Source organism: Cinclus cinclus, chromosome 9 (assembly GCF_963662255.1).
Source record: "Cinclus cinclus chromosome 9, bCinCin1.1, whole genome shotgun sequence".
In the NCBI taxonomy this organism is placed as follows: Eukaryota; Metazoa; Chordata; class Aves; order Passeriformes; family Cinclidae; genus Cinclus; species Cinclus cinclus.
Window position 1 is genome coordinate 27,540,327 of NC_085054.1, and position 11,933 is coordinate 27,552,259.

Genomic DNA, 11,933 nt, shown 5'->3' on the forward strand with positions numbered 1-11,933 from the left:
TTTGCTGGAAATTTCAGCGGTAAGAGAATCCAGAAAATTCAACCAGGAGAACAACGGTTCCCGTCGTTCTCCACGCTGCCAATCCACCCGTGGTCAACACACACTTCCCAAGGAAAAATAAAAAAGAAATAAAATAGACAACGAATAAATAACAGCTACTTTTATTCTCTAAGAACACCTGGAAGTGAGGAATTCCCGACGGTGCCGAGGGAGAATCATCCAAATGAGAGCTCAGGAGAGCCTGAGGGATCGCAGGGCTCAGTTCCCACTGAGTTTCCTCATGATGGGGCTGTCGGGCTCAGCGTTGGTGAAAATGCTCCCCACCACCACGTGGGTACCCCAAAGGTTGTGCCTGATCACTTTGCAGCACCCCAGGTCATCCACGGAAAACCCCAAAAGCCGGTAACGCTCGTCTGTCTCCAGCAGGGGGGTGTTGGTGTAAGGCCCAAAAAACTAAAGGGAAAAGAACAGCAAGGGAAGGGGAAAAGGGAAAAGCGAGGGAAGGGGGAAAGGGAAAAGCGAGGGAAGGGGGAAAGGGAAAAGCGAGGGAAGGGGGAAAGGGAAAAGCGAGGGAAGGGGGAAAGGGAAAAGCGAGGGAAGGGGGAAAGGGAAAAGCGAGGGAAGGGGGAAAGGGAAAAGCGAGGGAAGGGGGAAAGGGAAAAGCGAGGGAAGGGGGAAAGGGAAAAGCGAGGGAAGGGGAAAAGGGAAAAGCGAGGGAAGGGGAAAAGGGAAAAGCGAGGGAAGGGGAAAAGGGAAAAGCGAGGGAAGGGGAAAAGGGAAAAGCGAGGGAAGGGGAAAAGGGAAAAGCAAGGGAAGGGGGAAAAGGGAAAAGCGAGGGAAGGGGGAAAAGGGAAAAGCAAGGGAAGGGGAAAAGGGAAAAGCAAGGGGGGGAAAAGGGAAAAGCAAGGGGGAAAAGGGGAAAGAAAGGGGGAAAAAGAAGAAAAATAAAATATTTTTCCACATAAGGTCTGAAAATCCTGAAGGATGTTTGGAAGTAAAGACTGAGCTCAGCTGTGCCAGGCTGCTGGAGAATTGGGAGTTTGATTTTGAAAGGTTTTTTTTTTTGTCACCAGAGTGAATCTGGGTACCAATCCCACCCTCCCACCTTTGGGAATTCTGCAGGAACCAAGGACAGAACCCTGCTAGAAACAGCAAAAGCACAACATGGATTATGGAGAGAAACCTCCTAGGAAACAGCAAAAATTAACAACTGAACTTTGCAGTCAGTCCTTAAAGGAAGGTGGTTGGAAGAGCAGAAACCTGATTAAATTTCAACTTTAAAATTAAACTGGTATTAAAACTGTAACCAGGGATTTAAAATTAAACTGGTATTAAAACTGTAACCAGGGATTTAAAATTAAACTGGTATTAAAAATGTAACCAGGGATTTTAAATTAAACTGGTATTAAAAATGTAACCAGGAATTTAAAATTAAACTGGTATTAAAAATGTAACCAGGAATTTAACTTAAACTGGTAGTAAAAATGTAACCAAAGATTTAAATTAAACTGGTATTAAAAATGTAACCAGGGATTTAAAATTAAACTGGTATTAAAAATGTAACCAGGGATTTAAAATTAAACTGGTATTAAACTGTAACCAGGGATTTAAAATTAAACTGGTATTAAAAATGTAACCAGGGATTTAAAATTAAACTGGTAGTAAAAATGTAACCAAGGATTTAAATTAAACTGGTATTAAAAATGTAACCAGGGATTTAAAATTAAACTGGTATTAAAAATGTAACCAGGGATTTAAAATTAAACTGGTATTAAAAATGTAACCAGGGATTTAAAATTAAACTGGTATTAAACTGTAACCAGGGATTTAAATTAAACTGGCATTTAAGTTGCAACCAGGGATTTAAATTAAATTGCAAAAGGATATTTTAGTTCTTGATCTCAGGAGGAAGTTTCTGACCTAAAACCCACTCCTGACTCTTGGCCAGGATGCTGAAGACAAAACCCCACTCCCATCAATCCCTAAATTCCTTCAATGCCTGGAATTTTGGGAAGTTTTTTGGGGGGATAAAGGGATCATTAACAGGTGCAAAGAGATTTTTTTAGTTTTTTTTTAAAGCCTTCACCTGCACAGGTGTCAAGAGTTCCAATAAAGCAAGCAAAGGATTTGGGGCACAAAACTTCTCCAGTTCCCTAAAAAAATCCAATTTTCATTTCCTGCCAGAGCTGAGCTCGTGGTTATGATCTTAAGAAATTGCAGGAATTCTGAAAAAGTTGGATTGAAGGAAAATCCCACCCAGCAAGAACTTACTGCCAGTCCTGAGGATGGGTCAATGAAATCAGCCCAGTAACCCTCAGAAGAAATTGCACAGCAGATTTCCTTGGCACCACTGATGAACTGAAAAGGGAAAAAAAAAATGGGGAAAAAAAAAAAAAAAACAAAGCATCAAAGCAGGTTATAACATAAAATAATGATTTTTTAATTTTAGCTGTTATGAATCCAATCCTTTATTTAATTACAGTGATAAAAATGGGATTTTCGCAGCAATCAGTGCCCTGAGCAGCTCAAGGGTGCACAATTGTAAAAATATCATTTATTCAGATTCAGTGCCTTAAAGGTCCAAAATGAGGGAATTTTATCCTTTAAAGTAAATTCTGTATTAGTCCAAAATGAGGGAATTTTATCCATTAAATTCAATTCTGTATTAGTCCAAAATGAGGGAATTTTATCCATTAAATTCTGTATTAATTCAAAATGAAGGAATTTTATCCATTAAATTCTTTATTAATTCAAAATGAGGGAATTTTATCCATCAAATTAAATTCTGTATTAATTCAAAATGAGGGAATTTTATCCATTAAATTAAATTCTGTATTAATTCAAAATGAGGGAATTTTATCCATTAAAATAATTTCTGTACTAGTTCAAAATGAGTGAATTTTATCCATTAAAATAATTTCTATATTAGTTCAAAATGAGGGAATTTTATCCATTAAAATAATTTCTGTATTAGCTCAAAATGAGGGAATTTTATCCATTAAATTAAATTCTGTATTAGTTCAAAATGAGGGAATTTTATCCATTAAATTAAATTCTGTATTAATTCAAAATGAGGGAATTTTATCCATTAAAATAATTTCTGTACTAGTTCAAAATGAGGGAATTTTATCCATTAAATTAAATTTCTGTATTAGTTCAAATATTTCCATTTGGCTGTATAACCTCATTTTTTAGCCCCTGAAATGAGGATTTCTCAGGTGAATTCTGCCAAATAAACCCACATTTCTCTGTGAATTTGCTGTTTTTATTCTCATACCCCCTCCCCCCTCAGTGACTGGATTAAATTTAACAATTAACACATAATTAAACCAGATTAAAACGCCAGAGAACAAAAACCCAAAAATAATTCAAAGAGAAGAACAGACTGAAATGAAGGGAATTTTAATTTTTTTGTCATTTTGAGACAATTCTTTCTTTTTTGTGGTTGTTTTAGAGAGCCCAAATTTGCATTTTGGGACATTCCCAGGTGAATTTCAGGTATAAATATGATTTATTTACGGATTAAATGCTGGGTTTGGGGATGTTTTACAAATATTAGGTGGAAATGTTCTTTTTTTTTTTTTTATTTTTGAGATGCTGAGGGGGAATGGCAGCAGTGAACAGCGACACTCGGTGGGGAAATGGTAAAGTTGTGGAAAATGGGAAATAAAGGAATTTTCAGAGCCCTCTAGTGGTAAAAGAATAAGACAAGGTTAAGGTGAAATCCTAGAGCTGAAATTCGGGGTGAAAAGAATTAAAAGCATTCGTTAAAGTGGGAAAAAATACCAGAGAAATTGGGGGGGATTTTATATATTATAGATAAAAATATAGAAAAAAAAATATATAGGGAAAAAAAACAGAAAAATATAGAAACAAATCTAGGAAAAAATATAGGGAAAAAAATTCTAGAAACAATCTAGGTAAATATAGGTAAGTCTGGGAAAGTCGAGAAAAATTTAGGAAAAAATCTATGTAGATATTGGTAAATAGAGAAAAATATAAATCTAGGAAAATCTAGGGAAAAATCTAGGAAAATCTAGGAAAAATCTAGAAAAGATACAGGTAAATATAGGTAAAATGGATGAAATAGATAAAATATAGATAAAAATGGATGAAATAGATAAAATATAGATAAAAATGGATGAAATAGATAAAATATAGGTAAAAATGGATGAAATAGGTAACATATAGATAAAAATGGATGAAATAGATAAAATATAGATAAAAATGGATGAAATAGATAAAATATAGATAAAAATGGATGAAATAGATAAAATATAGGTAAAAATGGATGAAATAGGTAAAATATAGATAAAAATGGATGAAATAGGTAAAATATAGATAAAAATGGATGAAATAGATAAAATATAGATAAAAATGGATGAAATAGATAAAATATAGATAAAAATGGATGAAATAGATAAAATATAGATAAAAATGGATGAAATAGATAAAATATAGGTAAAAATGGATGAAATAGGTAAAATATAGATAAAAATGGATGAAATAGATAAAATATAGATAAAAATGGATTAAATAGATAAAATATAGGTAAAAAAGGATGAAATAGGTAAAATATAGATAAAGTGGATGAAATAGATAAAATATAGGTAAAAATGAATGAAATAGATAAAACAGGTAAAAATGGATGAAATAGATAAAATATAGGTAAAAATGGATGAAATAGATAAGATATAGATAAAAATGGATGAAATAGGTAAAATATAGATAAAAGATCTAAATATAAACAAAGATATAAATATAAATATAGAGATATAGAAATAAAAATATAAATATAATTAAAATATAATAAAAATAAATATATACATAAAAATAAAAATAAAAATAAATAAAAATATAAATATAAGTATAAATATATAAGTATAAATATATAAGTATAAATATATAAGTATAAGTATAAATATATAAGTATAAATATATAAATATAAATATATAAATATAAATATAAATATAAATATATAAATATAAATATAAATATAAATATAAATATAAATATAAATATATAAATATAAATATAAATATAAATATAAATATAAATATACTTTTTTTTTACCAGTAAAAAGTGCTCAGACAGATTCTCCAGTGCAATCTTAATTAAATGACAAGAAAATAAAACCAGCATTGAAATCCCACAAACTCCATTGGATTAAAAGTGACAAAAAGAGTTGCTGGGTCAGGATAACAATCAAGAATCTTTATTAATCTCCTGTAAGATTTTAACAGATTTTTTTCTTTTTTTTTTTGGCTCACCCCACTCTGAAGATTATTATTTATTTCACATAAAGCAATCAAAAAAAACTTACAGCTGGAGGTGGGGAGGGGTAGAGGGGGAAAAAAAAGAAAATCTCGATTTTATAAGAGAAAAAGATTAAACCCAGAATGTTTTAAAAATAAAACAGCAGAGGTGGAAAAGCAGCAAAGCCTCAGGGAGGAGAAGATGAACTCACATTCTCCAGGAGCAGCTCCCTCTCATCCTGCACCTCCTGGCTCCACACACTCATGTCATTCCTGCTTTTCTGGGTGACAGTGAGCACGGTCAGGTACCTGCAACTCACCTCTGGGAACAGGGACTGCAAGTCTGGAAAGTGGGAAAACAGCAAAGTTTGTCCTGTTGTTCACAGAGCCTTCCCCTGTCACCCACACCAGCACATTGCACTTCCTCAACCTTTTATTCCCATTTCATTTCAGTTAGTCCTCCCTGAATCAACTAAAAAAAACGATTCAGTGCTGGCACAAGCTCCATGGCTTCCATTTGTTCTGTTATTTATTTGTAACTGAAATATTAAATATTGATAGCAGTAAAACTTGGGTTTCCATTCTATGAAAATGCCATTTTCACTGAAATATTAAATATTGTCAGCAGTAAAGTTTTGGTTTCCATTCTATGAAAATGCCATTTTCATTGAAATATTAAATATTGTCAGCAGTAAAGTTTTGGTTTCCATTCTATGAAAATGCCATTTTCATTGAAATATTAAATATTGTCAGCAGTAAAGTTTTGGTTTCCATTCTATGAAAATGCCATTTTCATTGAAATATTAAATATTGTCAGCAGTAAAGTTTTGGTTTCCATTCTATGAAAATGTCATTTTCATTGAAATATTAAATATTGTCAGCAGTAAAGTTTTGGTTTCCATTGTATGAAAATGCCATTTTCACTGAAATATTAAATATTGTCAGCAGTAAAGTTTTGGTTTCCATTCTATGAAAATGTCATTTTCATTGAAATATTAAATATTGTCAGCAGTAAAGTTTTGGTTTCCATTGTATGAAAATGCCATTTTCACTGAAATATTAAATATTTTCAGCAGCAAAGCTTGGGTTTCCATTGCACACAATGGGATTTTTGTAATTATTAACTCTGAATTAACCTTTTCTACACCACATGCTGACAGAGCATTTCCTTCACTGGTTTTGCATTTGAGAAGTTGGGATTTTTTTGGTTATAAATCAATAAAAATGAACCTTTTCTCAGCAGCTCAGGACAGGATTGCACTGCACATTCCACCTTGGCATTTTCAAAGTAGGTTTCTGCATTATTGATTTGCTGCTTCCTTTGGGCACCATCAGAACCCTAAAAACCAGGAAAAATCCAAATTTTCTCCGTTAATATCAAACAGGAATAACTTTTAAAAAAGCAAATAATTAAACAGCAATTAATAAATAAATATAAAATGAAAAAAAAAATCAAAATCTGGTTTAGTGATCAGATACACTTGAGCAGTTCCAGATGATTTATGAAGACTTCAGTTTTTATATTAATGCTAAAAAAATGACATTATTAAGGATATTAGAAGTTATTAAAAGTAAAATCTGGAGGGTTTTGCTCTCACCTGGAATTCATTGATGTATTGTGCCATGACAAATTCGTGCCTCTCACTGGCTGAAGGCTCTGCTAGGATATCAGGGAGGCTTTGGGAAGTTTGGGATTTTTTCTGGGAAGCTGTGCCATGGAGGTGGCAGTCGAAGCCAATGTTCCCAGGAAGCTGAAATCTCTGATCCTGGGGACCAAAAGGTCCCATCACCTCATCTGGCCACACTGTCCTGGGACCTGCAAGGACTGCACTCAGCAAATCCCAAAAAAGGGGAAAGGGAAAAGGGGGAGAAGGGGGGAAGAAGGGGGAAAAGGGAAAAGCAGAAAGGGGGGAAAAGGGAAAAGCAGAAAGGGGGGGAAAGGGAAAAGCAGAAAGGGGGGGAAAGGGAAAAGCAGAAAGGGGGGGAAAGGGAAAAGCAGAAAGGGGGGAAAAGGGAAAAGCAGAAAGGGGGGGAAAGGGAAAAGCAGCAAGGGGGGGAAAGGGAAAAGCAGCAAGGGGGGGAAAAGGGAAAAGCAGCAAGGGGGGGAAAGGGAAAAGCAGCAAAGGGGGGGAAAAGGGAAAAGCAGCAAGGGGGGGAAAAGCAGCAAGGGGGGGAAAAGGGAAAAGCAGCAAGGGGGGAAAAGGGAAAAGCAGCAAGGGGGGAAGCCAAGGGAAAAGCAGCAAGGGGGGGAAAAGGGAAAAGCAGCAAGGGGGGGAAAAGGGAAAAGCAGCAAGGGGGGGAAAGGGAAAAGCAGAAAGGGGGGGAAAGGGAAAAGCAGCAAGGGGGGGAAAAGGGAAAAGCAGAAAGGGGGGAAAAGGGAAAAGCAGCAAGGGGGGGAAAGGGAAAAGCAGAAAGGGGGGAAGCCAAGGGAAAAGCCCCTCTCCCACATGAAGATTTGATCACAAACATCAGCAGTGAACAAGTCAAAACTCACATCTCCAAACTGGGATTTCAAGGGAATAAATTTGCTTTTTCTTTTTCCCTAAATTTGCTTTTTCTTTTTTCCTAAATTTGCTTTTTCCACCCTTCAAGTCAAAAATCACATTTCCAAATTGGGATTTCAGTGGAATTAATTTTTCTTTATTTTAAATTTGTCATTTTAAATTTGCTTTTTTCCCCTACCAAGTCAAAAATCACACTTCCAAATGGAGATTTCAGGGGAATTAATTTATCCTTTTTCTAAATTTGTTTTTTTTTTTTTTCATTTTAAATTTGGTGGGTTTTTTCCCCTACTAAGTTCCTACCTACTTCAAAATTGGGATTTCAATGGAATTATTTTTTTCTTTTTTCTAAACCTGCTTTTTCATTTTAAATTTGCTTTTTTTTTCCCCCCCTGCCAAGTCAAAAACCACCCTTCCAAACTGGGATTTCAATGGAATAAATGCACTTTTTCTTTTTTTAATTTCATTTTCATTTTAAATTTGCTTTTTTTTCCCCTACCAAGTCAAAAACCACACTTCCAAATCGGGATTTCAGGGGAATAAATTCACTTTTCCTTACATAAATCAGGAGGTGCAGCAGCCACGTGAGGCTCATCTGAGCCAGAGGATCCTGCAGTGGAAAAAGCTTTGGCAGTTCCAACTCTTTTAACTAAAGAATAAAAGCCTGGGAGGTAGGTGACCAATCTTGCTCTGTTACAGAGCACCTGAGGAGAGGTAAAAAAAAAAAAAAAAAAAAATCAAAATAATGATTTAATAACAAAACAAAATAATAATAATAATTGTTTAAACACAGCTCTGTGAGTCACAAGAAGAACCCTCCCTCAAGAATGATATTAAATTTTTTAATTATGGCCAGGTGCAACATCCAGCTGTAGAAGTGTTTTATTGTTATTTTTACATATTTTTATATTTCTTTGGTATTGTTATTGCCGTTCCAAGCAAAGAAAAAAGCCTTAAAAACAAGAGGTTGAAGTGTTAATTAAAGGTCTCTCACATGAGGAAAAAAGCCCTGAAAATTTAAAAATAGCTGAAACCCCACATTTTAAACTAAATTATGACTGGGATTAAATTAAAAATTTAACAGATTAAATTAAAAATGTCATCTAAATTCTATGGACAGGGTCTGTCTCCATAATTATTTCCATGCATGTCACCCTGGAAAACAGAAATCCCACCTGCCACAGTGTGGGTGCTTTTTGTAAAAATTCCATTTTCCAGGTGAAGAATAGCAATTCTTTTGAGGAAATAACAGAAAGGGATTTTGCTCAAGCGCTGGAGCTTTGATTCTATAAAAATTGATGCCACTTTACATCAAAAGAGGCACTTGCAGAAGTGAAAAGAAGAGAACAAGTGGTGTTATTTGGATGTTCAATATCAAAATTGTATTTAAAGTATCAGGACCTAAGGCAGTAGAAGCATTCTCATCCAGCACCTCTGTCTAAATATAAAATAATTTCTACCAAATTACAAAACTCAAACGCTTAAAAACACGTTTAATTTATGACTTAAATCAATTATTTACACTTCAAGCCTGGAGCTGTCTCGTTCTAAAACAGCTTTAAAAGGTTCCTGTAACACAACAAAAATCTGATTCCACTCAAATCTTCTTTTCTTTATTATGTAAAATCACTACTGAAATTAAGTTTTGCATGATGATAATGATGTTATAAACAGATGTAAACAATTACAGCCGAGGTGTAATTAGCAGAAAAGAGCATTTTTCCTTATTATCAGCCTCACTTAACACGGAGATGTCACTAATTACAGCTCACTCATGCAAATATTTACACACCTGGCATTACACAAGAAACAACACCGAGGGAATTAATGAATTATTCATGTCCCCACGGCGAGAGCAATAAAAAAAAAAAAATCAATAAAAGGTGTTTTATTACCCAGCCTGAAATCAGCTGTTCCAGAAACACAGAATTCCTACGTGGCTGAGCCAAGGATAATAGAAAAAGCACTGAAAAAAAATGTGTTTAATCCTCAATTCCATTATTCCTGGGATATTTAAATTGAAACAACGCTGGATTGGGGATATTAGGAATAAATTCTTCTCTGTGAGGGTGCTCAGGGTGCTGGCAGAAGTTGCCTTTGAATCCCTGCAAGTGTCCAAAACCTTGGGAGCATAAAAGAAGATATCCCTGCCCATGAAATTAAATTATTTTTAAGGTCCTTTCCTACCCAAACCTGTTTGTAACTCAATTTAATCCTCAATTTTCCGCCGTTCCCGTGATATCCACCAGCTCTGGCGTCACTCACTCACATTGGCCATGGCAGACGCTGCTCTCCCCTCGCTGACAGGCCCGGGTACCCCTGGAAAAGAGAAGAGAAAAGGGGAGAGAGCAGAAAAGGGGACGAGGAAAAAAGGGAAAAGAAAAGAAGGCGCTGAACTCCCCGGCCCCGAAACCTCCACACCCAGGGCACGGCCTCCCCCCCGTCCCCGCGGACAGACAGCGGCTGCTGATGGGAAAATGTGAGAAGGAAACGGGAAAATGGGAGAAGCAAGCAGGAAAATAGAGCGGGAAAAAAAAATAAAAGAAGACAATAAAAAGGAAAATAAAAAGGAAGCCCCGGCCCCTCTCACCTCTTCCTGCAAAATGGCGGCGCTCGCCCGCCCCCGCCCCGCCCTCACGGCGCTGCCCCAGGCCGGGCAGGCGATCCGCGGACACATCGATGGCTCCGGTGCTTCCGCGGCGCCGGACGGAGCGGCACGGAGCAGGATCTTCCGCTCGGCGTTCGACTGCTCAGGGCTGGGGGGGACTCTGGGAGGCCGTGAGGGGCAAGCGGGGATGGCGGCGGGGCCGGGCGGGGATCGCTGTGGGGATCGCTATGGGGATCGCTGTGGGGATCGCTATGGGGATCGCTGTGGGGATGGCTGTGGGGATTCCTGTAGGGATCGCTGTGGGGAATCGCTGTGGGATCGCTGTGGGAATTGCTATGGGATCGCTGTGGGATCGCTGTGGGGATTCCTGTAGGGATCGCTGTGGGAATTGCTATGGGGATCGCTGCGGGGATCGCTGTGGGGATTGCTATGGGATGGCTGTGGGGATTCCTGTAGGGTTCGCTGTGGGGATCAATATGGGATCGCTGTGGGAATTGCTATGGGGATCGCTCGCTGTGGGGGTTGCTATGGGATCGCTGTGGGGATCGCTCTGGGGGTTCCTATAGGGATTGCTGTGGGACCGACGGGGATTGCTGTGGGGATCGCTGTGGGGACTCCTATGGGGACCGGCGGGGCCGGGATCGCTCGTGGCGGAACCGCGGTGTCCCCTCGGTGTCCCCTCGGTGTCCCCTCCGTTTCCCCTCGGTGTCCCCTCCGTTTCCCCTCCGTTTCCCCTCGGTGTCCCCTCCGTTTCCCCTCCGTTTCCCCGCGGTGTCCCCTCCGTTTCCCCTCCGTTTCCCCGCGGTGTCCCCTCCGTTTCCCCTCCGTTTCCCCGCGGTGTCCCCTCCGTTTCCCCTCCGTTTCCCCTCGGTGTCCCCTCCGTTTCCCCTCCGTTTCCCCGCGGTGGTGTGGCCGTGTGCGGTGCGGCCGTGGGTGCCGCGGCCGCGGGGCTGTACCCGCTCGGAGCGCCAGGGGGAGGGCACGGAGCGCCAGCCGCCATCGTCCCCCACAGCCCATCACTGCCGGGGAAACGGCCTGGGGAAAACGGGGAGAGGGAAAAGGGCGTTTATTGAAGGGGGAAAGGGGGTGCATTGAAGGGAATTGAGGGGTTGAAGGTGTCTCCGCTGAGCAAAAGCGCAAGGCCGGGGGTTCGCTGGGAATGGGGAGCACCGGTGGCGCTTCAGCCGCAGAGCTCTTTGACTTCAGGGCAGTACCTCAAATAACTTCTAGAGAATAATAATAAAAATACTGAAAACCTGCAATGGCTTCCTTCCCTGTTTGTTGGGTTTTGGGGTTTTTTTAGTTTGTTTTTTTTGTGTCTTTTTTTTTTTTTTTGGTTGGTTGGTTTGGGTTTTTTTGTTTCGATGGAAAAGCTCTGGACAGGCATCCCAGGGAATGGTCACAACCCCAAGGATTAAAACTCTTCTTTCTCTCTCTTTTTTTTTTTTTTTTTCTTTGCTGTCTGTTCCAAGCAGCTTTGCTGGTGAAGAAAAAGGGAATTTTAATTTCTCCCAAATAAAAGTTTGGGCGTTCCCATCCCTCAGCGACTTTGCACAAGGCCTTGAATT

At 38.5% G+C, this 11,933-nt stretch overlaps 1 protein-coding gene across 2 annotated transcripts; it reads right to left on the reverse strand.

The window, feature by feature from the left end:
- Nucleotides 1–145: 145 nt before the first annotated feature.
- On the reverse strand, nt 146–10,381 carry MMADHC (metabolism of cobalamin associated D). 2 transcript variants are annotated; one of them, XM_062498646.1, is made up of 8 exons: nt 10,348–10,381; nt 10,027–10,076; nt 8,317–8,461; nt 6,855–7,072; nt 6,487–6,595; nt 5,469–5,599; nt 2,272–2,358; nt 146–453 (listed from the first exon to the last, which is right to left on the reverse strand). In XM_062498646.1, exons 2-8 carry the CDS (start codon nt 10,033–10,035, stop codon nt 259–261), a joined length of 894 nt encoding a protein of 297 aa, XP_062354630.1. In that variant the 5' UTR covers nt 10,036–10,076; nt 10,348–10,381; the 3' UTR covers nt 146–258. The 2 variants fall into 2 exon arrangements, with proteins under 2 accessions (XP_062354630.1, XP_062354629.1); XM_062498645.1 differs by lacking the exons at nt 10,027–10,076; nt 10,348–10,381 and adding an exon at nt 8,933–9,928.
- Nucleotides 10,382–11,933: the final 1,552 nt, after the last annotated feature.